Here is a 26,777-nt window from a genome sequence, read left to right as displayed (position 1 = left end):
TACATATATTAATAGCTAGCAAAACACGTAGTATGAACCACAATTTACCGATACACGGATAGTAAGGATGAGGATTTAAGTATAAAGATTGGAAAAACATTTTTATTTTTCAATAATATGTTAGATTGTAAATATTAACAAATATAATCAGCCAAGCTCAATCTGATTTCTATATATTTCTGACAATATTATGTCTCTTTACCAGCATTCTTTGCTTGAGACTTAAGTCGGAAAAATTCGTATAAACTTAATTGTTCCCAGCCATCTTCATTTCGTGGTCTATCATGAGATGGTGGTGCGTAAAATGCTTCCACTGCTTTCAATAGCCTTTCACTGACAGGAGCTGGAGGAGGAAGCCGTATTTGGTCAGGATCTAATGGTTGATATTCAAAATCCTCTAGTTTTACTAATGGAACCATCAAACCAGCTGGAAGCTCGTAATAAGGTGCATCAGGCCGAGTTGGTTCTTTAGGTATAATGGGTGGCTGTGGTGCTGCAAGTGGAGGGCCCGTTGTTGGTGGTCGAGGAGGCGGAGGAACAGTACTGAAAAATTGTGGATTAGGTACAGATGTGAGTTGAATTTGAGCATTCGGTGGAGGAGCGAAAGATGGTGGCGGTGGTGGGATTTGAGCTATCATAGGATGATGTTGACTCGGAGGTATATGCATAGGTAACGGACCAACCATTGGTGGTGGATGATAAAGTGGTACATTAGATGGTGGTGGCTGATGAATTGGTGGCGGGTGACCATAATCCATCATATTTTGGCTGGTAGCTCGATGTTGTTGTTGCTGCGTTTGTTGTTGTTGTTGTTGCTGTGACTGCTTTTGTTGAGGTTGTTGATTCCAATAGTCATAAATCATTGGAGGTGCCGCAACAACACCTTGGTGAGGGGGAATTGGCACTCTTTGATCACTCATTTGAACATGTAATTGTCAAAAAGTAAAAAAACAAGATATCATTTAAATTGGGAATCCTCAATGGTTTAACTACTCAATTGAATGAAAATGGCGCGAATATTGAATTCCAAGCTGTGTTTTACAGTCAGTTGTTTCATATCATTAAAATTATTAAAAATATTATTAAGAATTATTATAATTAATTTTATTATAATAATAAAATGTTTGATCAATTTTATGGCCTTAGAATATTGGGAATCTCAATTTGTGATAGCGACTAAAGCTATCATTTTATCTCTTTTATCCATAATTTAACAGCTCATGTTGAGGGAAACATAAACAATTAATTATTATAATAATAACTACATAAAAGATAATAATGATTTAAGGAACTTGAAAATTGATAGTTTTGTCATGTATCCGTTTTGTGAAATTCAATATTTCCAGCAACCAATTATCAAACCATTAGCATAGCCATAAATTATCTTTCAATTGGAAATAAGAAAATTACCAGATTGTAATCACCAAAAGAAACATTCAAACACTCTACATTTCGCGTAGCAATATATAAATACAAGTGTTTATTATTTTATATAAATTAATACGACAATTTGAGACAATTAATACTAATCTACTTTTGGCAAAAGTCAACTACTCGTTACTGCATTTTCATAATTTATCCAGAAAAGCTCGAATTTGAACAGCTGCATGATTCTTGAAAAAAATGAATGATTGTCTGAACAATTATTTGATATGATCAGACAACATAAACCCGTTTGGTAAAAGCTCTTTGATCATTGATTTTGTATATTTATCTTCTTGATCGACAACATAAATCCAAATTGTAGGTCCAAACTATTGAAAAAAGAGAAAAAGATAGTTGAATAAATCATTTCGTTTGATTATAATCCTGTTTCAATTCAAATCATTACCTCATAAATAAATTGACGACAAGCGCCACAAGGATATGTGAGGCCACCAGCAGGAGCATGAACGGCAATCGCTTTAAACTGTTTTTTACCTTCTGAAATTGCTTTACAAATTGTCGTTCGTTCAGCGCAAATTGTTAAACCAAATGAACTATTTTCAACATTACAACCTAGAGTGTTGAATAAAAAAGCGAATTATTGAATTGTTGCTAGATGGTTATAAGAAAACAAACCGGTGATTATTTGACCCTCTGAGGTTAAAATTGCACACCCAACTGGGAATCGACTGTAAGGCGAGTAAGATAATTTTGACGCATCTTTGGCCAATTTGAAAAGTTCGCTCTTTTGGTCTTCACTCAGATCATCTAAAAGAAAAGGAGGGAAATTAAAATTAAAACAACTGTACAATCGATTGGTTATTGAAATGGTTATTCTGCAGAGTTTCTCTAGGTAAGTGGCGTTATATCAATATCATTCAATGCAATGTTAGATGTACTCTTGATAATAAATTCACTCTAAATGGAATTTTTATAGAGGAAGAGAAAAGTTTATCGATTTCAGTGGCAAGCCTTAAACGGAAAATGAAGGACCTGCGATCACCCATATTTCGTGATAGATATTGCCGCTGAATCATTTAAAAAGGGTGAACCATTAAAATGAAACCCAAAATAGATATGCGATTGCAGAGAAATGATAAATTTCACAGAATTTCTTAGCAGAAGCAAAATAAAATGAATCAATTTCTCTGGCTAGTTAACTTCATCTTACCATCATGAACAGTACAAATTCTGAAAAGTATAGATAATTATATTTTCGTATCCAACGATAAGCAAGAAAATCCATCGAGAAATGAGATTCAGTTCAACTTTACATTACTGCAAGAAAGTCATACGAAAGAGGAAAAACAAACCTGTGGCCATATTAGAGTTTGAGATACTTGTAGACTTCTTGTGCTTATAATTTGTATAGAATCCAGACCAAAAGCGTCAATGGTCAATAAAACGATACCGACTGGCAGGTTAATAATTGATACTAAAATCAATAGTCAAGTTGATACAAATCAGTTAAAAGATAACCATAAGATGAATAAGGGCAAAGATGGCTTCAAAACAAAGATAAGCAAAAAAAGAGAAGAAAAGAAAAACCAATTAAGAAACCGAAAGCTATTGGAATTGTTATTAGACTTACCAGGTTTTCAATTAGTATTGGAAGATTATTAATCAGAAATCAAGATGATGATAAAGGTAATCCCATAACAATCAACACTAGCCAAAACCAAGGGCTATGATCCTTGATTTCCTTGGTAAGATAAAAAATATACTAAAAGATGAAAATCACCACAAACTGATAGCTATCAACTTGAAATCTAATCACAGACAGTAATAGTAATTTCGATCACTCTATTATCCACGAGCAATTCTTATTAAAATTCTTATTCACAAAAATTCATATAAAAAGTCTGTACAAATCGGTAAGGTTCAGCAGAAGAATCTCGTTAAAAGCTAAAACTGTTGCTTGGATACGGTCTCGATTTTATCATATGTTGAGGATTTTATCTTTATTGTCTCATGTTATTTAAACAGTAACATCTTCGCTTTTTGATAATCATTCAGCAAATTAACTGGATAGCAATTTACAAGTCTTGAAATTAAATTAGGTGATTACCATGTTTATCAGGTGATTTTGTCCAAGCGCAAATGACTTGGAAAGGAACATAATATTTACCCATTCTGTTGGAATGGAGCCAATTCTGTTTTTACATCGAAAATAATTCCATAAATTAAATTAGATTGTTTCACTTAAAAATAAATGGTTCAAAACCGTTTATTTTTTCAAACAGATATTTTTATCACGTATCGATACTGGTTTGTTGCCTTCTTGTGTACACATCTTGATACAGATATATGATAGAAATATCTTTAAAAAAGCAGGTGAAATATGTTTGTTTACTGTGCAGACGCTTTCCTTTAAAAAAATTGGCAGGAAAGTTATGCATTGCATTTTCTTGATTAACATTGAACTTAAATGTCAATTTTACCATTTGCAAATTTTGCCATCTAATCACATATCTATTGAATGTTAATTGTTTCCTGATCTGATGTTTGCAGTTAGCTGCAAGACTAATTTGGTTATTGCTTGCGTTTGTTTATTTTTCTTTCCATAATACATTTATTTCCATCCTGCTTTTGTTCACATTCAGCTTTCATTGTTGATTGTTTATGGTAATTCTTCCCACCAATTTAATGTAAGTACATAATGATTTTCTACTGAATTGGAATTTTAACTCTGATTGAGTTGTCGAACTTCAAATTTCACAGCGAATATAATGTTGGTTCGAGTTGTTTTCAAATAATGGGAATAGATGTTAAGCCAGTCAGTGAGCCAAGTAGGTTGTTTTAGCGCTGACTGGGCTCGAGTCATTCAATCAGTCGTATAAATTGTCATATTTTAGCCTCAAAGGACTTCTAAATTAGTTGAACCTTTTCCATTAGGGGCAAATGAGTCTACAAATGTTCAAATAGTTCCATATCTCAATGATCGAAAAAGAGTTTATTGCTATTTCTCTTGATAACTAACATCCATTTACCTTGAAATTGTACTGATTCACCTTGAATAACTACTGATCTATTAAGTCTTGTACCTAGATTAGAGGTTTTGATTTGGCCAATGGTTCATCCATACAAGCATACAATTTACCATTGAAATGATTTATTATACCCATCATGAACATTCCTGTGACTCTGAAATTTTGTTTTTAACTCTTTCGGCCTTGAAATGGTTGTGTTGTTGTTAAGGGGGAAAGACCTTCACTTAATTCATAATTGACTTACACTTTTTGTATTTTTTTTCTAGACTCATCTATTCAGAGCATTATTCTGGTTATTAGACGAAACCTGCACCTAACATTAATGGTTATTGAAACGTCAATCGTGTTTTCCCTTTTCCATGTTTTCATCTATCCTTTTTATGAGGTAAGTTTCAATCTATGATAAAGTGTTGTCGACGATGTTTCAATTGCTTCCCGAGGTCATAAACAACCCCTTTATTGCCTAGTTTCCCATCAGGCAATCCCAGTTGATGTAATGTTTACCAAAGAATCAAATTTCCAAAGGTTATTGAATTGATTAACCGGAGGCCAGACTTGTAATAGATATTTTCTCAGAAAATGAAGCTTATGTAATTTTATGAAATCAACTAATCGTTAAATATTGCAGTGTAATGAAATTTTCGTGCTAGCAATTGACTAATTTGATTCAGTTAACCCACAAAGCAGAATTACCTTTTAACTTCATCTTCAATATGAGGTCAAAATATTATAACGAAATGCCGCAAGGATGTTGTTGATGCAATTTTATCCAAATTTGCAACTTTCATCATACGATTAACACTAAATCATGATTTGCTGATATTAATTCATTTCATTTTCTCATTTTTTATTTCACAGAAACTTTCATTCAAGTGACCGGTTTAACCTGTTCATATCTCAAGAATTGCCGTCTAGATTTTTTATTGTAAGTTTCCGGAGTACTTGAACCTAATCATAATTGCAGAGTTGTTTCAATTTGACTGGAAAATTTCATGAATGCGCTCAATACGTGCCTGGGTATTTATTTTGATGATCAATCGATTCCCATTTTTGACAGGTTTCCAAGAGAGAAATATTTTATCCTTAAACGGATCGTATGATCAATTATCGGCATTCATCAAAAACCATTGATTGTGTTGAATGTTTTTCTCTATTAATGATAAAATCAATTAATCTAATCTATCTAATCTAATCTAGATAAATTAGTGTTAACTAAGGTAAATCAAGATGAACCTAGATTTGCCATGTTGTTATGTAGTGTTAGCTTGAGTTGTCAATCCTAGGCTAAAAGTATTTATTACTAATATGTATTAATAGGGAATTATTCATTGCCTAATTGCTATGATTTATATTATCAATTGATAAGGTAAAATGTATTACCAGAAAGACAGATTGAGTGATTGGCTGATCGAGTCCTGCTTCAGTAAACTATGTTTCCATTTCTATCTGTTGATTGAACAATTTAGGGTTCTTAGTTTCTATTTTTATTAACCCCACTTAACTAGAAAAGAGATTATTGTAACTATGATTGTAAATGATAAGTTAATGATTACATGATGATGATGAGATAAAATGTCGTAAATCTTCCTTCTGACGTCTTTCAGCAATGTTTAGCTTTTGTTTTTCATTTTATCAGATTCCTCTGTTCATGTTACAGTGATTATCAAGCTAATTGATTTCATGGATCAATCTTTTTGATTCATAGATAGATCAAGTTAGCTTTTACCAGTCCATGGTTGTCAGTCTGTCCAGCCAGTTGACTTGATATCAACACCGATATCGGTTAAATCATTATGTTATCGATGTAATGATTATCTGGCGATTCTCAATAATTTCAAGATTAAGATTAGGAAGAAGAAAGGGGAGAAAGAGGACGATTAACTATGATACAAGTGATTAAATAAATGACAAACATTACAATTAATCTGTTGGTTGATTGTTGGAAGGAAAAAAAACGAAAAAGATTAATATTTGATAATAATCAGCCTTGAGCTTTTGCTTTACGATTATTTGTCTATCTTTCGATTATTATCTAATTATGATTGTAATTTAATGCGCTCACCAGTCTGCAATTCAATTCATTTGATAAAAAAGTTGATTTCTTAGTAAATCAAACAGATTCTGTTGGATTCTGAAATTCACTTCAGACCTGTCATAGAAGAAGATTGAGTTTTTTTTCAATTCAAATTCCCTCACTTTCTTTCTCCTCTTTCTTTAAACAAAACTCTCCTCCTCTCCTCTCCCTCTCCCTGAATAAACAACAACCCTACCAAGAGAGTTATAACAGTTTATGAATTGATTCTGATTAAAACTTGTGTTTTTTTTCGTGTTCCTACAGCCAACGTATCTCAATCTACGATCAACCTCAACATATATCTTGGTCAAATAAGTTTGTTGAACGTAAACCATTTGTTAGCCGCTGTTGATCTATATATACATAAACATATATAAGTACGGTTGTCAATCATCGTTAAAATCTGGTTAAGCTGATACAAAGGAGATAAATAACGAGTTATAAATCTGTTCTGGAAAAGTTTCTCAGTTAAACATCAAATTGTTTCATCCTTGCATCGTTCAATCAGCTCCATCATGTCAACAAAACAAGAAAGTCTTACTCGAGCCATTTGGCGATCAGCTGATGCTGTTTGTTTTGATGTCGATTCAACTGTTTGCCGAGATGAAGCCATAGACGAATTGGCCAAGTTTGCTGGAGTCGAGAAAGAAGTTGCCGAAATGTAAGTTTACTATTAAATCCAAATCATTTCATCTTGACTTTTCATTACTCTTCAATTTTACCAATTTAACTCAACAATGATTTCTCGTTCTGACATTTTACTTCAGGACTCGAGTTGCTATGCGAGGTGACTGCTCATTTCAAGACGCTCTAGCCAAAAGATTAGAGTTAATCAAACCTTCACAACATATGGTGGAAAAATTTATCACAACAAAACCTTTAAGATTAACCCAAGGAATAAGGTGAGACATTGAAAATTGACACAAAAATTGAGCCTTTATAAGTCTTATTTACATTTGTTATATATTTTCCTTTTCCCTCTTATTTCAATTCAGAGAACTGATAAGTTTACTTCAAGATCGTGATATTGACGTTTACCTTATTTCTGGTGGATTTGATGTAATTATTGAACCCTTAGCAAAAGATCTTGGCATACCAGTGAAAAATATCTTTGCCAACAGAATCAAATTCTACTACGATGGTAATTAACTGTTTAACTCTTTTTAGGTTGAAGTTACACCAAAAAGTAAAAAAGTTTGAAACTAAAAAGTTGTCATGTTTCCATTTTCATAAAAACTTATAGGAAGCTATGCTGGTTTTGATGAGGAAGCTCCAACATCACAACAAGATGGTAAAGCACAAGTTATTGATTATCTGAAGAAGCGATATGGTTATCAGAGAGTTGTCATGATTGGTGATGGTGCCACTGACTTACTGGCTTGTCCTCCTGCTGTAAGTGCTTGTCGATAGAGAGTTTTTGTCGCCTCTATTTACAAAATGTTACTATTCAATCAATTTCAACAGCTACTTGACAATCTTTATCTAATGTAACATTTTTCTCATTTCCCTCCTTAATTTTGATCGTTTCAGGATGCCTTTATTGGATTTGGTGGTAACCAGGTGAGGGATAGTGTTCGTAATGAAGCCAAATGGTTTGTGATGAGCTTTTATGACCTAATAGAGGAATTAAATAAAAATTAAATTCCCCTCGACCATTGACCATCGAATTAAAGTAAATTTCACTAATCTCTATCAATAAACCATGTATCTAATCACATATAAAATGTATTATTAATATAAATTTGCAATTGTCGGCAAGTAAATTGTTCTAGAATGTAAATATTGAAATAAATATTAATATTAACACTTAAGTACAAAAGTATCCATTATTAAGATACATTTATCTTTATTTATTGAACTTATTCTTTGAAATTATTGTAATTGCTGCTCCCAGTCGGAGCCTCCTACGATTGCCCTTAGTGAGATTAGCCTTTGCTATTTAAACTCAAGTTAATCGAAAAATAGCTTATTCTACTTCTTCTAACCAGTGCTTTATCGTGACTAACGGTCAAGTTGTGTTATTTTTAAAAATTTATTGTTAAAAAGTTTAAACCTTAATTCCATTCTTATTAACTTTCATCATGAGTTCATGGTATCAGAATGAAGACGAGGAACAAGTTTTCGACCCAACTGCCAGCTTAAGACTTGTTAACCAGCTCTTCGCCAAAGAAACAATGGAAACCATGATTAATAAAGATTTCTATGCAATGGAGTTTAATATTAGTTGCAGGACTCGCAGCAATGTTTTTGTTCCGATCGAGGTTGGTATTGTTAAATTCAGCATCAAAGATGGAATTAAAGATTCCTATCACGACTTTATCCATCCTGGAAGGGTTCCGTTGGGTTATGCAGCAACAGCAAAGGATCTGTATCTAAATTATCATGGTATACCGGTACATGGATTCACCGTGAAAAATTACAATTTATTCTTGGAGAACAGTCAAAAGTCATCCAGAGCTGATGACACGGAAGATTATCATACTGCTATAAAAGAGGCTATCAAAAGAATTGATGAATTTGTAAAACCTGATGTTGTTTACAGAGAAGCGGAAAGAGGCAGACCGGGATTGGATGTTCGACCTGTTTTTAGTTATCCCACAGAAGAAGCCGGAGTTGTTCAAACTGATGGATGTCTTCGACGATTGGCCTCGGAAGCTAAAAACTTGTCGTTCTATGAAGGTTTCCAAGTAATGGATGTCGTTCACATGGTCAAATTTGCGTGTCGATTGAAGTCTGAGAGTGCAGATCGAGCGTATGCAATTTTCAAGGATAACTTTAATAAAAAAATCCTCCTTCCACCTGCTGATGAATGCTGTGAATACCACAAAGACATAGGTACCTTTAATTGCGCCCGAAACTTAGCATATACTGTTGCTTACTGTTTTCTGGATTTTGTATGTCCCAACTACCCTGTAAAAATAACTCCTGCACATTTACCACCTCCTATTGGTGAACCAGAATTTTGGTAACAACCCGTGGCGGCAAGAATCTTTCGTTCGAATTTAAATGAAATCTCTTTTCATTCTCTTTGAATTCATTCCCAGTTTTGTATTCGAAATTCTCATCTTTCATTTATTCATTCAATTAAACTTGATTTTTTGGTATATTTTGTTTCCACATTTTGTCATTTCATTAGTCATTACTGGCCAAATCGACGAAATTAAAAGATGGGGCTCCTTTTCTAAGTACTCTTGAGTCAGTGTGCATTAATCTTTGACAGTTTTCGCTCTCCTAAGATTTACTTTTTTCATTTTCGTGAAAAAACAATTTACAATTAAGTTACAAGATATTCAATGATAAAATACTCATTGGATTTACTAATTGTCGGTTTAATCTTCCTAATAAATGTGAGAATGGTTAATATGTGCAGAATGAAATCTTTTATTGTATTTACAAGATATAATCTATAATTTAAACTATGAAAGTTGAATCTTATCCTTTCTCATCTTATTGATTCTTCGTATCAAAATAAATGAAGATATAAGTGAAAATGCAATGATAGCTAAGATGGTTAATAAAGAAACAATTAAACCATTAAAAGGCATACAAACACCATAAATGATTTCCTCTCTTCGGCCTTCATAAATTTCGGGTAAACCAGTTGAATTAGGGTTGAAATCAAGATCAATTGAAGTGACCACTTGAAACTCTTTTCTAACACTAACCATGGGTTCTTTAGACGATGATCGCTTGGACCGAAATGATCGAGGTCCGTGTGGAAATGCCGATGATGTTACCGGAGAAGATGGAAAGCTATTTCGTTGACTATCCTTCCTCTGTATTGATGTTAAAAATGGTAAATTAAGATTGGATAAACCGGCAAAATTGGCCAAAAGTGATGCAGCTCGATGTAAAGGTATATTTGGTAAATTAGATGGCGGTGGTCGTTGTGGTGGTTCATTCAATGGTTGCTTCGGATGGATTGGTCTTTGCGGTGGTCTAAATTGGACACCATCAGGAACTATTATTGGTCTTTGTTGAAAATGAGGGTGATGACGATTAACGAGTTGCAGCTTCTGTTTTTGCGGAATGTGATGAATTAAAGGATGTTGCAGTCCCTGAGGCTGAGGTATCAAGTTGTTGAATTTAGGTGGGACAAAACCATTGATTGGACCAATCCCTAATTGTAAAGGAACAACTTGAGCAACCGGATTCTCAACATTCAATCCCGTTGGTGCTTCAGGCTCAAGGTTCTTGTGTGCAAGATTAATTCCTTCTGAAGATTCCAAATTAGGGTTCGCATTTTGATCAAGTTTAGGCATACCAAGCCTCACATTTTGATTATCATTTTGATTCACTTTGATAACGGTGGGCTTCACTGAGCCAAAAGATGAACTTTGTTGATTGGAAATTATGTTGTTGTTGTTGTTATTATTTATATTATTATTAATCTGTGATAATTGACCTTCTTCCTGATCACTTTGATTGACTTGCCTTTGAGTTCCTGTTGAGGTTGCTTCTTTAAATTGTTCATTAGTCTGTTGTTGATTTTGCTGTTGCAAGTGACCTGCTTCTTTGCTGTTTAATAATGAATTAGGATAAGATGAAGTTGGAACGGGCGATGTCAAATGTTCATTGGCAGCAGATGATTCTTCAGAAGCCAATTGCTCGTCATCGTCATTTTGATCGTTATTTTCTTGGTTTGGTTTACTTATCAAGGGTTGAACTTGAGGAGACAAATGATTTGTTTCCTTCAAATTAATACCCGCTGCTTCGACCATGTCTCGAACTTTGGAGTTTTCCAATAATGAAGCGATATTTGGCTTATTGTTGGGATCGATTCCGTGGATAAACCCTGAAGCAAATTCAGCCATATCAGCAACACCAAGATCTTTGAAAAGCTCAGAAGCTTTGTCAAGATTGTCATTGGCAAATTTTGATAAAATTGATTCTTTTTGTTCATTTTCAGGAACAAAAATTGGTTTATCATCTTCTTGGGAAGAAGAAGAGGTTGAAGGATCAGATGAAGGTGGAGATGGAGGAGGGTGGTGAGGTGTCTGTGGAACGATCATTTTATTATCGGTTGATGATTGTGGTTGATAGTCAGACGTCTTAAAGCTCTGCTCGCCTTCCTCGGCAATGGGCTCTTCATCAGCATCTGAATCATTTTCATTGGAGGCAACATTTTGATTGTTAACATTTTCAGATGAATTATTTTGTACTTTGTCTTCCTGGTGTGAATAAACGGGTAATCGTTTCGAGTCAAAAGTTTTTGTTGGAAATGGTTGAACAGATAATCCTGGCTCAGAGGGTAATGATGAAGCTGGTTTAACCTGTGATGTCTGTGAAACTGTGAATGGTGGTGGTGACGGTGGTGACGGTGGAGGTGATGATAGAGATGAAACATCACTTGTTGCTAATCCTTGCAAGTCTTGTTGAACTTCTGGTTGCTCCTTGATTACCTCATGTGGCTTGTTGGAGATTGATGGAGCTGATCTTTGATCATATGAGAAAGATACTTGCGGTTTAAATTGTCTGTCAGGTTGATGCTGGTAAGGTGTTTTTTGACAGGCATTTGGACAACCATGGCGACAAACTTCAACAGTACACTGAATTTGAACATTCATTGAGTCTGGAAATTTGAACGCATAGAAATGTGAATAAGAAATGACAGTTGCTTTGCCATTTGGATCTTTTACTTTCTCAAATTTGGTCAACATTTTAGGTCTTAAAACACAGCCATGTTCATCTGTCAGGTGTATTGGAGGTTTAATGCCATCATGAGCAAAGCATGATTTAACTCTCATGTCAAATTCCCCTCCATAATCATTGATAGCAATCACAATGGTCATGGGTTGTCCAACAGGAACAATTCGTGAAACTTCACGTCCCCAAGGTCCTTTACCTTCTTGAATCTCCATCCAACAATCGATGTCATCGCCTTGGAAGTTCATTTCAACAACATCAAGATCAGCAACAGGAATGGCTGGACGAAAGGTGGCTGGTTTCTCATACGCTTCAAACCATTCACAGCGAAGTCTCTTCGCTTCATCCCAAGCTTCAATAATATCGGTTCCATATTGAATAACAACTGTATTCTCATAATATCTGCCCTGAAGATCAGGCTTGGTTCCACATTGGTCGTAATAAACTTTGAACGTGGCATGAGTTACTCCTGAATAGGGTTTGATGTAGACACAATTATCTTGTCCATAAGTTCCTTTGGAAGCCACAATTCCGTGAAATGGTCCAGCAAATTCAGCTCGCACCGTCATATGATCTTTACCACAGATTACATCAAGAGCTGAAAGTTTACCAAGTCCATTTCCAGTTGGACCATCATCACTCCAATGGCCATTGACACACAAAATCTGAAATTAGCATAAAAATAAATACAATCTTTTAACTTCTCACTTTTTATGTTTCTAATTCATAACAGACAACATTGAACTTCTCATTCCAAGGACGCTCTTTTTCATGATCATTTTGAGCTTTTCATTATTTCAACTGTTCAATCTCATTGAGTAATGTTGATAAATTACTCTGAAATACAAACGAATTTGTTGATGAAATTATTTCCTAGATGTTGATCTCTCATTGATAGACAATCACATATTGTTAATTGTTGAATATTAAATCACTCATTAAAAGCATTGACAAGTTAATCTGAGTTTGGGTTGTAAATGTTTATTGAAGGTGTCAATGTTTCAAGTTGTGAAACATTGACATTGAAAACGTTTTAAGTTATTATTACAGGAATAACTTAAATCAAGGATTGTTACTTAAAATGTAAGATTAAATTTGAGCTGTATTTAAATGAAATTCAAGTTATCTTCCGCTATTAGCACGCTTTTCAAAATAACAATTTAGTTTACTGATTCAAGTGAACCAGCTTTCAAGTAATTTTATACATTTTCAGGCAACTTTATTATACGCTAGAGTTAAATAACTATCAATCCTTGTAATATATAACATTGAAATCTAACTCAAGCTCAGGTATGAAATCCTAAACTTTTACATGAAAATGGTAGTTAATTTCAATAAAACGAACCAAAACAAGAACCAAAAGTGTGATGGCAGTTCGAGTGCAGATACACTAAATACCCAAACCAACACACAACGACTGGGAAACATTGAAAGGTGTAAAACTTACCAGAAGTGTAAAGTATAAAAATAAATTAATCCAAATCATTTTGATGGCACAAAACGTTGACTTCAACAATAAATTAAACTGGAATTGTTAAAAATATATTTTAAGTAGTTGATTGATAATTGTCCGGAGACTGAAGCCCGGACAATTGGTTGAGTTACTAAAGCTAGTAATGAAGTCGTGTCCACAGTAGCAACATTGGTAAACGACGATGGATAAACCAATATGAAGGCAACTTTTAAGAATGGCTAATCAAATCAATGGTTAAGAGCAAATGATGACCATCACCATCAAAATTAAAGGTAAGAGAGGAAGAGTCACAGATGAAAATAGAGGGACAAGAGAGAGAGGAAGAGAGCAAAGACAGGCCCGTAAAAGGAGTAGCGGGTGGCTCAGTTAACCGAGCCTTAGGCCTTACACTTTGTATTTTGTTTAATGGTGAATCAAACTGGATTTAAATAATAATAATGATAATAGTGATAAAATACATTGAAGTGTACCTGGTACTTGACATCATCTCTTGAGGCTATCTTCATCAGATAACTAAACCTGATCGAGTCTTGAGGGCACTTCTTGTTGACCGGTTCTCGCCCTTTTCCCCTCTCCTTTCAACCTATCAAAGACAGCAACCGTTACTCAATGTTTTCATGTATTTTGTAATATTTCATCCGAGTAACTAGGTTTCCAAGTATTTAGTTAATGTGTATACATTTGCTGAATAACTTTACAACTAGTTATTGATAGCATGGAAACTTGGTTCAGTGAAACTACTAAAATAAATAAATCATTTTATTAGGTTGTCCCGATCAAAGCGGGAGCGACTAAAAGTGGAATATTTTCTGATCTAGATCGTGGTCATTTATAATTTTGAGTTTATTCGAAAGGTAATTTTGTCCACTTTAAGATATCATAATTTAAAACTCTCTAGGTCAGTGCTGATTAAATAGAAAATTCATAATTCATTAAAGAGGAGAATTTGAATAGGGAAAATTAACATGGGAAAATTGAAAAAAATGAAAAATTTTCACGAAATCGAAGGGTACTCATGACTTCAAAATCATTTGCCGCCTGTTTTGGTGCAAATTGTGGACTTTTGATATTGATAAATTTATATTTGGACTTTATGCACACCGAAAAATCTGAATTTCGACCTCAGAACACATGTTTAAAAAAAATAATACAGAATAAAAAGGCCACTTTATCGATTTGACCTTTTCGCTCTTTTTCACGTTTCTCTAACAATTCGAATTTTATTTGAAAAAAATGAATTGAATTTACGGTGTCTGAGTAAATGGCCTTTTGAATGAGCTAAAGCATATAATTATGTACCATATATGCCGAAAGATATGTCACTTTTAGTGTCTCCCGCTTTGATCGGGACACCGTAATACATCACGTTTAGTGGTGTAATATTGTCTGTTCAATATGTTTACATCAGGTAATTTGATTAAGTGCAAGCTTTTTAGGTTCAAAGAGTTGAAATCAACTCACTGGGCTTATTGAAGGGCAATATTGTTGATAGCATCTGGTTGACAGTTTTAATCATCTAGCTTTTGTATTGTTTGAATCAGCTCAAGAAGTAAAAGTGGCATTTGGCTAAACATTGGATTGTCTGGCTTAATTGTATGTTAGTGTCTTCAGTCAATTTATTCAGGTATTTTAATTAACTTGAAAGTTGAGCTGGTTTCTTGACTAACCATCATTGATACAGTTTAATTGGATATAAATTTGCAAAGTGATATATTGAATTGAAACTTGTAATTCAAACTGTCATCTTAAATTAACTTTGCTTTCCTTTTATTTCCGTGTTGATGACATTGGATGATCAAGATAAAGGCGATGGCCATACGATATAATAAAGGTACTCATGCTTGGTTTGCAATAAAAATACATATTTATTGACCTCAAGCAAATTCAGCTTCTTTATGGGCAATTAATTTTAATATTTTATAATATTTGTTGTTTAGCTGTTCAATAATTTCAGACAATAGCCAAGACTGTGAAAAATTCAGCAAAACTTGAAATAATAGCTCAAGAAATGCAGCAATCATAGCGATTTGCCATTGTAAGACATTAAGAGTTGAGAGGAAATCTCAAGTTCAATTGTGGACAAGATTCAATGAAAGTAATGTTTGCTCAAAATGATTTGTCCATTATTCAGATTCCGCTTAACATTAACTCAAAGGGTTTTATCAGTCCAATGGTTATCATTGTAATTGCGAATCAATGAGCTAGAAAACAATAATGGTCGGGATTGTATTGTACTGTTGCCCGCTGCGAACGGAATGTAATGAAAACCTTGCAAATGTCTGAATATCAAATTAACCAGACAGCTACTAGTTGTGTTCATGCATTTGATACTGATTTGAATTTGAACCATGCAACCAATTTCATTTATTCAAGCAGAAAAGGTCTTGAAGAGCATCTTCCATTTTTCCTTTTACATCTTGCTCCAATAATATTGCTTGATAAGCTCAAAACTTGAAATAATAATGCAATTTTCTTCTTGATTGATGGTGATGTTGACGATAAAATATTTATTTTCCATCAACCATCAAGTTTTTGACTCGATTCTATCAGTCAAATTGAGTTTACAATGAACGTTCAACTCAGTCATCAGTTTTTTATAAATGTCGCTCGTAAAAATTTTGCAAGTAACAACGATTGTTACTAAAAAGGCACAATTATCACACTTATGCACGAATTGAAAGAAATAGACAGAAACGATTGAAATTATTTTCCTTCAAATTTAGACTTTGATCATTTGTAAGGGCATGAAAAATGAGTCTATTGTTGCGATTAAAAGATCTCTCTAATGAATATTTTTCGAGAAAATCGAGTTCAAAGTTGAAACTTCGATTGCGTTTTCTACGATTATGGAAGCACATTTCTTCATGAGACTCTTAGAACTGATTTAACTTCTGATGATTAATCAGGAAATGTATTCGGTTTGATGCATAGAACTTTTATTTTTCTGCAAAACAGATCAGTCCGATTTTCAAATAAACCGATCGTTTTCTACGACAGTAAGAGTTAGTGAGCTGAAACTTATTATTTGCCCATAAAAATTGTTCCTTCAAATCATTGATTGAATAATTTGAACAATTTACCAACAGTTCTCTTGATATTGGCCATTAGATCCATAACTTTGAGCCTCGATATTTCGAGACTGGCATCACCTACAATCATCATTCTTGCACCAATTTATCTCTTTACTAATTAATACTGCAATGCAATTCAATTACTCTCCATTAGTGCATTTGAACAATGCTGTTGGGGCTTTAATCGTACAAGTAACAGCTTATTTAACAAAACAAACTCATATAAACTCATATCTTGGTGAATAAAACAATTTTCTGGTTAAACTTGCAAATGAAATGCAAAGAATGCTGCCAAAGACACGAACATTGCAGTTGTGATTAAAGACTTAGTGGTATTTGTAGGGATAGGAAAACTGAATCCATTGGTACTAATTAATGATTGATCTGATGGACAGTTTTCGAGAAAATCGAAGTCAAAGTTAAAACTTCGAACGTCTTTTGTACATTTATGGAGGCAGATTTTTTCATGAAACTCATAGTAGGGATGTAGATTTTAATGATGAACCAGAAAGTGCACTTATTTTTTGAAATAAATTTTTCGATTCTCTGTAAAGCATACAAGTTCGTTTTTCATTTAAACCGACCTTGTCCTTTGACCGATAGAGTTAGAGAACTGAAACTCATAATTTGTCAATAACAACTGTTTGTACACATCATAGATTGAATATTTTTTTCAACTCAACAACAGTTCTCTTTATTTTGGCCATAAACCTAAAAACTTTGAGTCTCGATATTTCGAGAATCGTATCACCTACAATCATCATTCTTTCACGAAACATTGAATTTAATATTGGGCTATAATATATTGAAATAGTAAGCCATTCGAGATCCTAGAAATAAAGTTATACCCTTTTGATATTAGCTTGTCAGATTTGAGACTTTGGTTTATAAAGCTAAACACAAATCTTATGCGTTAGAAGAATCTTCATTATTAAATGAATTAGTTCAGATTTTATTGGGTGTTAAGTCATATAATATTATAGCTCATAGTGAAATCTAATGTTTAGCGAAAGAATGATGCTTGTATGTGATACGATTCTCGAAATATCGAGGCTCAAAGTTTTTAGGTTTATGGCCAAAATAAAGAGAACTGTTGATGAACTGAAAAAAATATTTAATCCATGGTGTGTGAAAACAGTTTTTATTGCAAAATTATGAGTTTCAGTTCCCTAACTATTATGGTTAATGAAAATAGTCGGTTTGAATGAAAATCGAACTTATATGTGTTGTGCATTTCAATGTTCGCGCTTTGCAATTACTGTTACTAGCAACCGGGTTGCTAAAGAGCTGTTGCTCTTGGAAATACCGAGTATTTCCTTTTTCTATTTTTTGTGTAATATCCTTACTTTTTGATTTCCTTTTATTAATTGTATAAATAGAGCCTAAATTGATCAATTGTTTTAAGTGACCTTTGATAGATTAAACCTTTGTAATCAGAAATCAACGTGTGTCCTTCAAGTTTATTAGATTCTAGGAATCTGTGCCTTTGGTGAATATTCCAGGAATATTCAGCCTTACCAACTAGGTTGGTTAAACTACTAGTAATACTCGGTATTACATTTGTACTGTGATTAGTCTTGGACTATTACTGTGTTTAGAAGTATTGACTACCCGGTCAAATCTTAGTTTCAACCCTGTTGAATTTATTGAAATACTCAACCCGGTTGAGCCATACTTGTGATTCTAAGCTTCTAGGAAGCTTCTGTTACTCAAAGTGTGTTAGAAGAACTTGGAACCGGACGTCATACAACATTTGGTGGAGATGCCCTTCGATTTGTGAGATTCTCGTGTTAAGCTGTGCTCTATTATTTGGTGGTTTTTGTTTTTTTGGTGGTTCTTTTGTCTCTGTGTGGGGGAGAATTGGTGTTTTGGATTCGGAATCCTATGCTGTTGGAACTTACGCTTGTAGAATTCGTTATTGGTTTGCTGATATTGTTTGCTGAATTCTATTGTTCTGTTCTAAGTTTGTTCTGGTTACAGTGTAACACTCAGTAGAATTCCCGGAATTCAAAATGAATGATAAAGATCCGCTCGTCCCTCAACAACAAAGGCAACAACAATCTAAGCCAACCATATCGCCTGAAACGATTGAGGCTCTGAAACACAACAATAATGTCTTTCAGAAGTCTTTGGCTAATATGGAAAAGACTCAGCAGGAGACACAAAAGACTTTGGGAGAAGTCTTGACAGCTCTGCAATCTCAAGGTACGAATTTAGAAATTCTCATGAAAGATTTAGCTGATGTTAGAAAAACTCAGAATGATCATGTGAATATGATTCACGCCTTGCGAGTTTCTGAAAAGCAGAGAAGTGATAAAGAGAAATTGCTTGAGAGCAATAAGTTGCGTGTTCAGGGAACACCAACATCATCGAAAGAATCTACAGGTTTAGAGGATTCCCTGAATCCTACTGGAGAATCTGATTCTCAGTTACCTGGTAATAGAAGAATTCATTCCTTTCTGGATGAGTTTTCTACAAACGAGAATGGTGAAAGAGCTCGAGGTGCTCTAATGAAAGCAGTTCCTTTGCCTCATTTTCATGGTGAACATGAGAAAGCCGCGAGTTGGTTAAGGAGGTATGAAGAAGTTGCTGCTTTGAATTATTGGACGGAAGGTGAACTTATACGAGGAGTTGGTGCAGCTATGAAAGATGAAGCATCGACTTGGTATTGGTATATTTATCTACCTAAGACTGCTGGAAAAGGTCAATCGTGGATGCAGTTTAAACAACTGTTTCTAGCTACCTATGTTAAGGACGAGGATAGGCACGCGATATATCAAAAGTTGATGAACCGGGTTCATCTCAAGACTGAGAGATTATCTGCCTATTGGCATTCTGTCTTAGCATTATGTATGGACTTTAATCCAGATATGACGGAGAGTGAAATTATTACTCATACACTGAGAGGTTTGGAACCTGCAATGAGGAGTACTTTCACATCGTCATTGATTGGTCGTAGAACTTTAGAAGTTCTCGAACATTTGATTTCAGTCAATGATGCTATCATTGAAAAAGGTCGAAAGGTTGACTCAAAGTCGAATGAGTCAAAACCTAGCCAAAAGAGTAAAGAAGAAAAGCAAGAAAAGCCGCATGATAAAGCGAACAAAGTGTTCAAGAGGAAAGATCCTTCTACTGTTGTTTGTTACAATTGCATGAAATCTGGGCATTTCATGAAACATTGTCCTGAAGTTTATGATGCTGCTAAGGTAAAAGCTAATTCTTTACAATTGAAGAATCAACGAAGTGCTGCTGTTGTGAACTCAGCTACTGTTATTCGAGATGTTCGAGGAACATCAAATGCTAATGTTCAGGGAACATTGGAAAATGAAAGGGATGTTCCAGGAACATCAGGTACTCAGGGAGTATCAAATGAAAATGAAACATTACAAAGTTTCAGAGATGATTGGCAAATGATTACCAGTGAGATTGGTATTCATTCATCAGATTTGCCGATAACGTTGTCTTCATTTCTCGGAAATGTTTCACTGCCAACGTTACCAATCGAAATAAATGGAATCAAGAGCAGAGCATTAGTGGATACAGGAGCTCGAGTATCACTAATCAGCGATTCATTTAGAATTCGATGTGGTCTACCTTTGAAAGTATGGAGTTTTGGTCCAGTAACAATGGCAAATACGAACGTGGACGTTCCTCATGGATGGACTGAGTGCAAGCTGCTTGCAGATTTCCATTGTATACCGATTCGTCTAATTGTGATGAAAAAGTTAACCCAAGATGTGTTATTGGGAAGTGACTTTTGTACTCGCCATAACGTTACGATAACGTATGGGAACAAAAGTGTGAGATTAACCAGACCTCATGGAGATGTCGTGAAGACGAGGAGATTAATAAATTCTGTGAGTTCCAGGAACTCAAATCAAGGAAATAACTCGGTTATTTCTGCTGCTGTTGTAGATCTTGCTGAATTTGAAGATGTTTTCAGTAGATCGCCTGGAGATGTTGGTTGCATCCCGGATGCAGTACATTCGATTGATACGGGTAATCATCCGCCGATTTACCAGAAGTATTACCCGATTGCTGTATCAGAAAAGCTAGCTATTGGTAAATTGCTGAACGATATGCTGAAGGATGGAATAGCGATTCCAAGCGAAAGTTCTTGGGCAAGTCCGATTGTACTTGTTGGAAAGAAGAATGGTCAAACTCGGTTTTGTGTAGACTATCGAAAACTGAATGCGATTACTGCTTTGGACCCGTATCCTATCCCTAAAGTTGAAGATGCTTTAGATGCCTTGGAAGGTTGTATAAGATTTTCATCTTTAGACGTTGCAGCTATGTATTGGCATATTCCTATGAAACCTGAAGATCAGTGCAAGACTGCATTTGTGATTCCTCAAGGATTGTATGAATTTACTCGAATGCCTTTTGGTTTAAAGAATGCACCTGCGACTGCTGTCCGAACGATGAACCGGGTTCTCGCTGGACTTAATTATATTTCATGTTATATTTATTTTGATGACATACTGATTTTTGGTAAGTCAGAGGAAGAGCATGATCTAAACTTAAGAAAAGTATTGGAACGCTTGAGAAAGTTTGATGTAAAGCTGAGAAAAGAGAAATGTTCCTTCAACCGAGAAAGTATTGATTATCTAGGATATCATATTAGTGCTGCTGGAATTTCTCCGAGTCAAAGTAACATTGAAACTGTTCTGAGGTTCCCGGAACCTGAAAGTTGTAAAGACATTAGGAAGTTTCTTGGATTGTGTAGCTATTTTAGGAGGTTCATTCCTAAATTTAGTGATTTAGCTAGACCGTTAACAATTATGTTGAAGAAAAATGCTATTTTCAGTTGGACTGAAAGGGAAAGAAAAGTTTACGAGGAGTTGAAAAGAGTCATAACTTGTAAGCCTGTTTTAGCATGTTTTCAAAATGATGGTAAAGTCGAGATCCATACCGATGCCTGTGATTACGGTATTGGAGCTGTCTTATATCAAAGTCAAAGTGATGGTAATTTAAAGCCTGTCTGCTATATTTCCCGTACTTTGAACCCCGCTGAGAAGAATTATGGAGTGACGGAAAAGGAGTGTTTAGCCATTGTTTGGGCTTTACAAAGGTTACGCCATTATTTGTTTGGACGCATATTTACTGTTGTTACAGACCATTGTGGGTTATGTTGGTTCACATCATCGAAAAGACTGACACCGAGATTGATGCGGTGGGCAATCAAATTGCAAGAGTTTAATTTTGTTGTCAAGTATCGTAGTGGACGATTGCATGGAGATGCTGATTGCATTTCACGCTATCCGCTAAAGGAGATCAGTAATGATGATGAAGTTGAGATTAATCTTCCAGGAAGATTGAATCAGAATGATATTTCAATTTGTTACATTGAACCTGTTGCAAAGTTCAAGGATGTGCAATTGAAAGATGCTTATTGCTTAAAGATCCGGGATCTTTTGAACTCTAGTGAGTTAACGAAGAGAGCAAAAAGCAGATTGAAAAAGAAGTTTCTGATTCTGAATCAGATTTTGTTCTTTAAAAGAGGAAAAGAACTTGTGCCTGTTATTCCTAAAGAATTGCGAATTCTTGTGATGAGCGAAGCTCATAATGAAGGTCATTTGGGTATGAACAAATGTTTGGAAAAACTCAAGTGTCGAGCTTATTGGCCAGGAATGTGCAAAGATCTTTCCAATGTGATTCGAAAGTGTGATAAGTGCCAGAGAAGAAAGCCTTATCCTGCAGCTAGCCAAGGATTAATGATTCCGATAAGATGTCCAAAGAACGTATTTTGTGACATAAGCTTGGATATTATGGAGCTACCGCTGTCGAAAAATGGTTTCAAGTATGTTGTGGTGATCAATGATCGACTAACTAAGTTCGCCGTAGCAACTGCAGTGAAATCAACTGAAAGTGAGCAAATTATTGAAGTTTTGTTCAATGATTGGATACTTAGATTTGGAGTTCCAGGAACTCTGATAACTGATCGAGGGACAAATCTAATGTCTGAGGAGTTTGAAACTTTTCTGAAAAGTTTTGGCATTAGACATTTGCCTACATCAGCTTATCATCCTCAAAGTGATGGACAAACTGAAAGATTTAATTCCTATTTGGGTACGACTTTGTGCAATTACAGTTGAAATAATCCGAATGAGTGGGATAAATTCCTGAAAGAAGTTGTTTTTGCATACAATGTAACGCCTCATAGGGTTACTAAGTATTCACCGTTCTATTTAGCTCATGGTGTGGAAGCCAGGCTTCCCTGGGAATCCAAGATTGGATTGCCAATTGAATGGAATCGAGTTTCCACGAGAGAAGATGCTTTGGGAAAAGCTCGAGAATTGATTCGATCGAACATTGAAAGGTCTCAATCGAAGTCAAAGGAGTTGTACGACCGAACGCATAAGGAAACAGAGTTTGATTTGCATTCGCTTGTTCTGGTAAAACAGCCTTTATTGGTTAAAGGAAGAAACAAGAAGTTTATTGATAGGTTCAAGGGACCTTATAAAATAATTAAGAAGATAAATCCTGTTAATTATGAATTGATTAACTTAAAAGGGCCAGTCAAGAAAGAAGTTGTTCATGTTTCTAGACTGCGGCCATATCATGGAACTCATTCCAGGAATGAGGAGGCAGATGATGAACTGCTGGAAATGCTTGGATTTAACTAATTATACTTGTTTCTGTTTAAATTAATTTATTTTCATTTTGGGTATTTGTTAAATTAATTTGTTAAATTTTGAATTTGGAGGTGCATTTGGTCATTACATTTGGTTACTCGGTAACCATTGACACTTGTTTCCCTCGCAACTGGAAGTGGAAGTTAACCTCATTGTTCTGGGAACAATTATTCTACTAACTTCATCTTTTGATTTCATTTGGAAATTTGTTTAATTGTTTAATTTTGTGTTTTGCAAAATCTGATTTTGCTTTAGTTGCAATTGTATTGCTTTAATCGATTAAGAATACCTTTGCTTTTGGTAAAGATTTGTGTTCTGGGAACACCTTCAACATCGTTCTTGATCTTGGAGATCTTTTGGCTACTGAGTAGCTCTTGGGAACTTTTAGTGAATCTGTATTCTCGGAATACTTAAGTGAGATTCTCAGAATCTATTGTGTTTGTTGAACCGGGTTCAACCGAAATTGTGAGAAAATGAATCTCGACTGGGAGCCTTTGGAAGATGCCGATGGTGGTGATTTACCCGAGATTATCTTCGAAGCTCAACGATGGGACCCTAATGGTCAACCCAGGGAACCGATTGGTATTGCTGGTGCAAATATAGTTGTTGGTCCAGATAATAGACCTCCACCGCCTGTCCAGGAATGGCAGTTGGTAGACGACGATAACGTTCTGACTCATCGTCAAATGGTTAACCCTCAAGAGTTTGAGGATTACAAATGTTTAACTTGTTTAAATGTAGCTGTTGATCCATTGGTTCATGTAACCTCACCGCAACCAGGTTGCCCGACGATCTTCTGCTCGAGTTGTTTTGCACGCTTCCTGGAAGCCTCTGCTAATCCGTATTGTCCTTTTCGGTGTAATAGGAATGAGTTGCTGCGAAATGGTATTGGACCTTTACCTTTGGAAGGTGGTCGCAGGAATCTGGCAACTCTAAATCGTTTGCAAGTACGGTGTAAATATGAAGCTTGCAACGTTATTGTTAATTATGGTGATTTAGGAAATCACATCGCAAATTGTGAACACAATCCGGAGTCGAATGCTCCTTGTGAGAATTGTGGAGTTCCTAAGCGTGGACATAATTGCCGTGAACATGTTAGAGAGCTCGAATCCAGGATTCGCAGCCTCAATGAAAGGAACGAAAATCTGTCCACTCAAGTGATCGATTTAATGATGGAACGAGATGCGGTTCGTGAAGAACTAGCCCAAGCACGTCAGGATACAAGACCTAGAGGAATGATGAACCACATTCGCTGTGCTAACCAATACCGGGGATCACCTCATGTCATCGTACGATACGGTAATCGCTCGAGAAGGTTCATCGATTTAGACCTTGGTATGAGAGCAAGTGAGCTGAGATCCAGGATCGAGCGTCACTTCAACACGGAACTGGGTTCCATCATTCGAGTTGACTACACAGTGTTAGGAACTCACCAAACCCTGAGACAACATCAAGTGGGTCATAGGCCAACGTTTTGGATTGCCTTGCCACCCGGTGAACGGGTTGTGGATGGCCAGTCAATGGAAATAACGCTTGGTGCTAATGGACCGGTGGTCTAGTTTCAGTCGGGGGGAATGTTGTGCATTTCAATGTTCGCGCTTTGCAATTACTGTTACTAGCAACCGGGTTGCTAAAGAGCTGTTGCTCTTGGAAATACCGAGTATTTCCTTTTTCTATTTTTTGTGTAATATCCTTACTTTTTGATTTCCTTTTATTAATTGTATAAATAGAGCCTAAATTGATCAATTGTTTTAAGTGACCTTTGATAGATTAAACCTTTGTAATCAGAAATCAACGTGTGTCCTTCAAGTTTATTAGATTCTAGGAATCTGTGCCTTTGGTGAATATTCCAGGAATATTCAGCCTTACCAACTAGGTTGGTTAAACTACTAGTAATACTCGGTATTACATTTGTACTGTGATTAGTCTTGGACTATTACTGTGTTTAGAAGTATTGACTACCCGGTCAAATCTTAGTTTCAACCCTGTTGAATTTATTGAAATACTCAACCCGGTTGAGCCATACTTGTGATTCTAAGCTTCTAGGAAGCTTCTGTTACTCAAAGTGTGTTAGAAGAACTTGGAACCGGACGTCATACAACATATGTTTTAAAGGAAATAGAAAATTTTATTGATCTAAATAAATTAATTTTCTGGTTCATCATCAAAATTTACATCAGTACTATGAGTTTCATGAAAAAATCGTTTTCCATAACTGAGCAAAAGACGTTCGAAGTTTCAACTTTGACTTCGATTTTCTCGAAAACTGTCCATCAGATCAATCATTTATTAGTACCAATGGATTCCGTTTTCATTTCCCTACAAATGCCTTTAAGTCTCAAATCACAACTGAAATGTTCGTGCCTTTGGCAGCATTCTTTGCATTTCATTTGCAAGTTTAACCAGAAAATTGCTTTTTTCACCAAGATATGAGTTTATATGAGTTTGTTTTGTTAAATAAGTTGTTACTCGCACGATTACAGTCCAAATACCATCTTGCAAATCCGCTAATGGAGAGTAATTGAATTGCATTGCATTATTAATTAGTAAAGAGATAAATTGGTGCAAGAATGATGTTTGTATGTGATGCCAGTCTCGAAATATCGAAGTTCAAAGTTATGGAGCCAATGGCCAATATCAAGAGAACTGTTGGTCTATTGAAAAAAATATTCAATCAATGATTTGAAGGAACAATTTTTATGGGCAAATAATAAGTTTCAGCTCACTAACTCTTACTGTCGTAGAAAACGATCGGTTTATTTGAAAATCGGACTGATCTGTTTTGCAGAAAAATAAAAGTTCTATGCATCAAACCGAATACATTTCCTGATTAATCATCAGAAGTTAAATCAGTTCTAAGAGTCTCATGAAGAAATGTGCTTCCATAATCGTAGAAAACGCAATCGAAGTTTCAACTTTGAACTCGATTTTCTCGAAAAATGTTCGTTAGAGAAATCTTTTAATCGCACCAATAGACTCATTTTTCATGTCCCTACAAACCAATAAAGTCTAATTTTGAAAGAAAATAATCTTTATCCGTTTCTGTCTATTTCTTTCAATTCGTGCATAAATTTGATGATTGTGTTAACCGAGTCTTTTTATTAGTAACAAGTGTTAACAATGGGACTCTAATAAGCTAATGACGAATTAACTGTACTGTTTCTGCCTCCAATTCGCATTGGATTTAAGATTTGCTAAGAAATCTAGACTTTCGATCTTATTAATAAGCCAAATTAACTAATTTGAGCGAGTGAGTGTTGGTGAGAACTCCTTTATCTGAAATGATTCAACCTTTAAACAGTATTACAACAGTATAACTCCTAATGCTTTCTGATTACAACTTCGAAGCGATCACAATAGTTTATATTGATCTTTATAGCAATCGAATGTTAAAAAATTAAAGAAATGGTTGAAATTTTTCTTGCGTTGATTTTCACTCTGTATTTAGGAAACAGGAATGCT

The 26,777-nt window shown here is 35.0% G+C and overlaps 4 protein-coding genes across 6 annotated transcripts; 2 read left to right on the top strand and 2 right to left on the bottom strand.

The window, feature by feature from the left end:
* Nucleotides 1-1,457: 1,457 nt before the first annotated feature.
* On the bottom strand, nucleotides 1,458-3,309 carry LOC107364180 (cytidine deaminase). 2 transcript variants are annotated; one of them, XM_015931502.3, is made up of 5 exons: nucleotides 3,017-3,309; nucleotides 2,739-2,930; nucleotides 2,062-2,193; nucleotides 1,832-1,998; nucleotides 1,458-1,754 (listed from the first exon to the last, which is right to left on the bottom strand). In XM_015931502.3, exons 2-5 carry the CDS (start codon nucleotides 2,746-2,748, stop codon nucleotides 1,644-1,646), a joined length of 420 nt encoding a protein of 139 aa, XP_015786988.2. In that variant the 5' UTR covers nucleotides 2,749-2,930; nucleotides 3,017-3,309; the 3' UTR covers nucleotides 1,458-1,643. The 2 variants fall into 2 exon arrangements, with proteins under 2 accessions (XP_015786988.2, XP_015786989.2); XM_015931503.3 differs by having other exon boundaries at nucleotides 2,739-2,860.
* Nucleotides 3,310-3,808: 499 nt separating this feature from the next.
* aay (phosphoserine phosphatase) lies at nucleotides 3,809-8,300 on the top strand. 2 transcript variants are annotated; one of them, XM_015931501.3, is made up of 8 exons: nucleotides 3,809-4,073; nucleotides 4,682-4,800; nucleotides 5,274-5,340; nucleotides 6,754-7,150; nucleotides 7,257-7,391; nucleotides 7,485-7,630; nucleotides 7,733-7,881; nucleotides 8,020-8,300. In XM_015931501.3, the coding sequence occupies exons 4-8, from the start codon at nucleotides 7,005-7,007 to the stop codon at nucleotides 8,128-8,130; spliced, it is 687 nt and encodes a 228-aa protein (XP_015786987.1). In that variant the 5' UTR covers nucleotides 3,809-4,073; nucleotides 4,682-4,800; nucleotides 5,274-5,340; nucleotides 6,754-7,004; the 3' UTR covers nucleotides 8,131-8,300. The 2 variants fall into 2 exon arrangements, with proteins under 2 accessions (XP_015786987.1, XP_025016936.1); XM_025161168.2 differs by having other exon boundaries at nucleotides 5,274-5,432.
* A 71-nt stretch (nucleotides 8,301-8,371) lies between these two features.
* Nucleotides 8,372-9,593, top strand: mael (germ-plasm component protein maelstrom). Its single transcript, XM_015931500.3, has one exon. The coding sequence runs from the start codon at nucleotides 8,571-8,573 to the stop codon at nucleotides 9,456-9,458; it is 888 nt and encodes a 295-aa protein (XP_015786986.1). The 5' UTR covers nucleotides 8,372-8,570; the 3' UTR covers nucleotides 9,459-9,593.
* Nucleotides 9,594-9,854: 261 nt separating this feature from the next.
* Nucleotides 9,855-14,031, bottom strand: LOC107364291 (uncharacterized). The gene is made up of 2 exons (XM_015931628.3): nucleotides 13,583-14,031; nucleotides 9,855-12,800 (listed from the first exon to the last, which is right to left on the bottom strand). The coding sequence occupies exons 1-2, from the start codon at nucleotides 13,619-13,621 to the stop codon at nucleotides 9,906-9,908; spliced, it is 2,934 nt and encodes a 977-aa protein (XP_015787114.2). The 5' UTR covers nucleotides 13,622-14,031; the 3' UTR covers nucleotides 9,855-9,905.
* Nucleotides 14,032-26,777: the final 12,746 nt, after the last annotated feature.

Source organism: Tetranychus urticae, chromosome 3 (assembly GCF_039701765.1).
Source record: "Tetranychus urticae isolate SD_2017Ah chromosome 3, NJAU_TeUrti_SD_1.0, whole genome shotgun sequence".
NCBI lineage: Eukaryota > Metazoa > Arthropoda > Arachnida > Trombidiformes > Tetranychidae > Tetranychus > Tetranychus urticae.
The sequence above is the reverse complement of the archived record's forward strand: the minus strand, read 5'-3'. Positions and strand labels throughout refer to the sequence as shown.

Excerpts from the sequence above, each read along its gene's own strand:
- LOC107364180 (XM_015931502.3), bottom strand. Across the intron at positions 1,999-2,061 it reads AGAGGGTCAAATAATCACCG|GTTGTAATGTTGAAAATAGT; the intron begins GTTTGTTTTCTT and ends TCAACACTCTAG. Across the intron at positions 1,755-1,831 it reads GTCGTCAATTTATTTATGAG|TTTGGACCTACAATTTGGAT; the intron begins GTAATGATTTGA and ends TTTTTTCAATAG.
- aay (XM_015931501.3), top strand. The coding sequence starts at position 7,005 with ATGTCAACAAAACAAGAAAGTCTTACTCGAGCCATTTGGCGATCAGCT. Across the intron at positions 7,151-7,256 it reads GAGAAAGAAGTTGCCGAAAT|GACTCGAGTTGCTATGCGAG; the intron begins GTAAGTTTACTA and ends ATTTTACTTCAG. Across the intron at positions 7,631-7,732 it reads AATCAAATTCTACTACGATG|GAAGCTATGCTGGTTTTGAT; the intron begins GTAATTAACTGT and ends AAAAACTTATAG.
- mael (XM_015931500.3), top strand. The coding sequence starts at position 8,571 with ATGAGTTCATGGTATCAGAATGAAGACGAGGAACAAGTTTTCGACCCA.
- LOC107364291 (XM_015931628.3), bottom strand. The coding sequence starts at position 13,621 with ATGATTTGGATTAATTTATTTTTATACTTTACACTTCTG. Across the intron at positions 12,801-13,582 it reads TTTTATACTTTACACTTCTG|ATTTTGTGTGTCAATGGCCA; the intron begins GTAAGTTTTACA and ends TGCTAATTTCAG.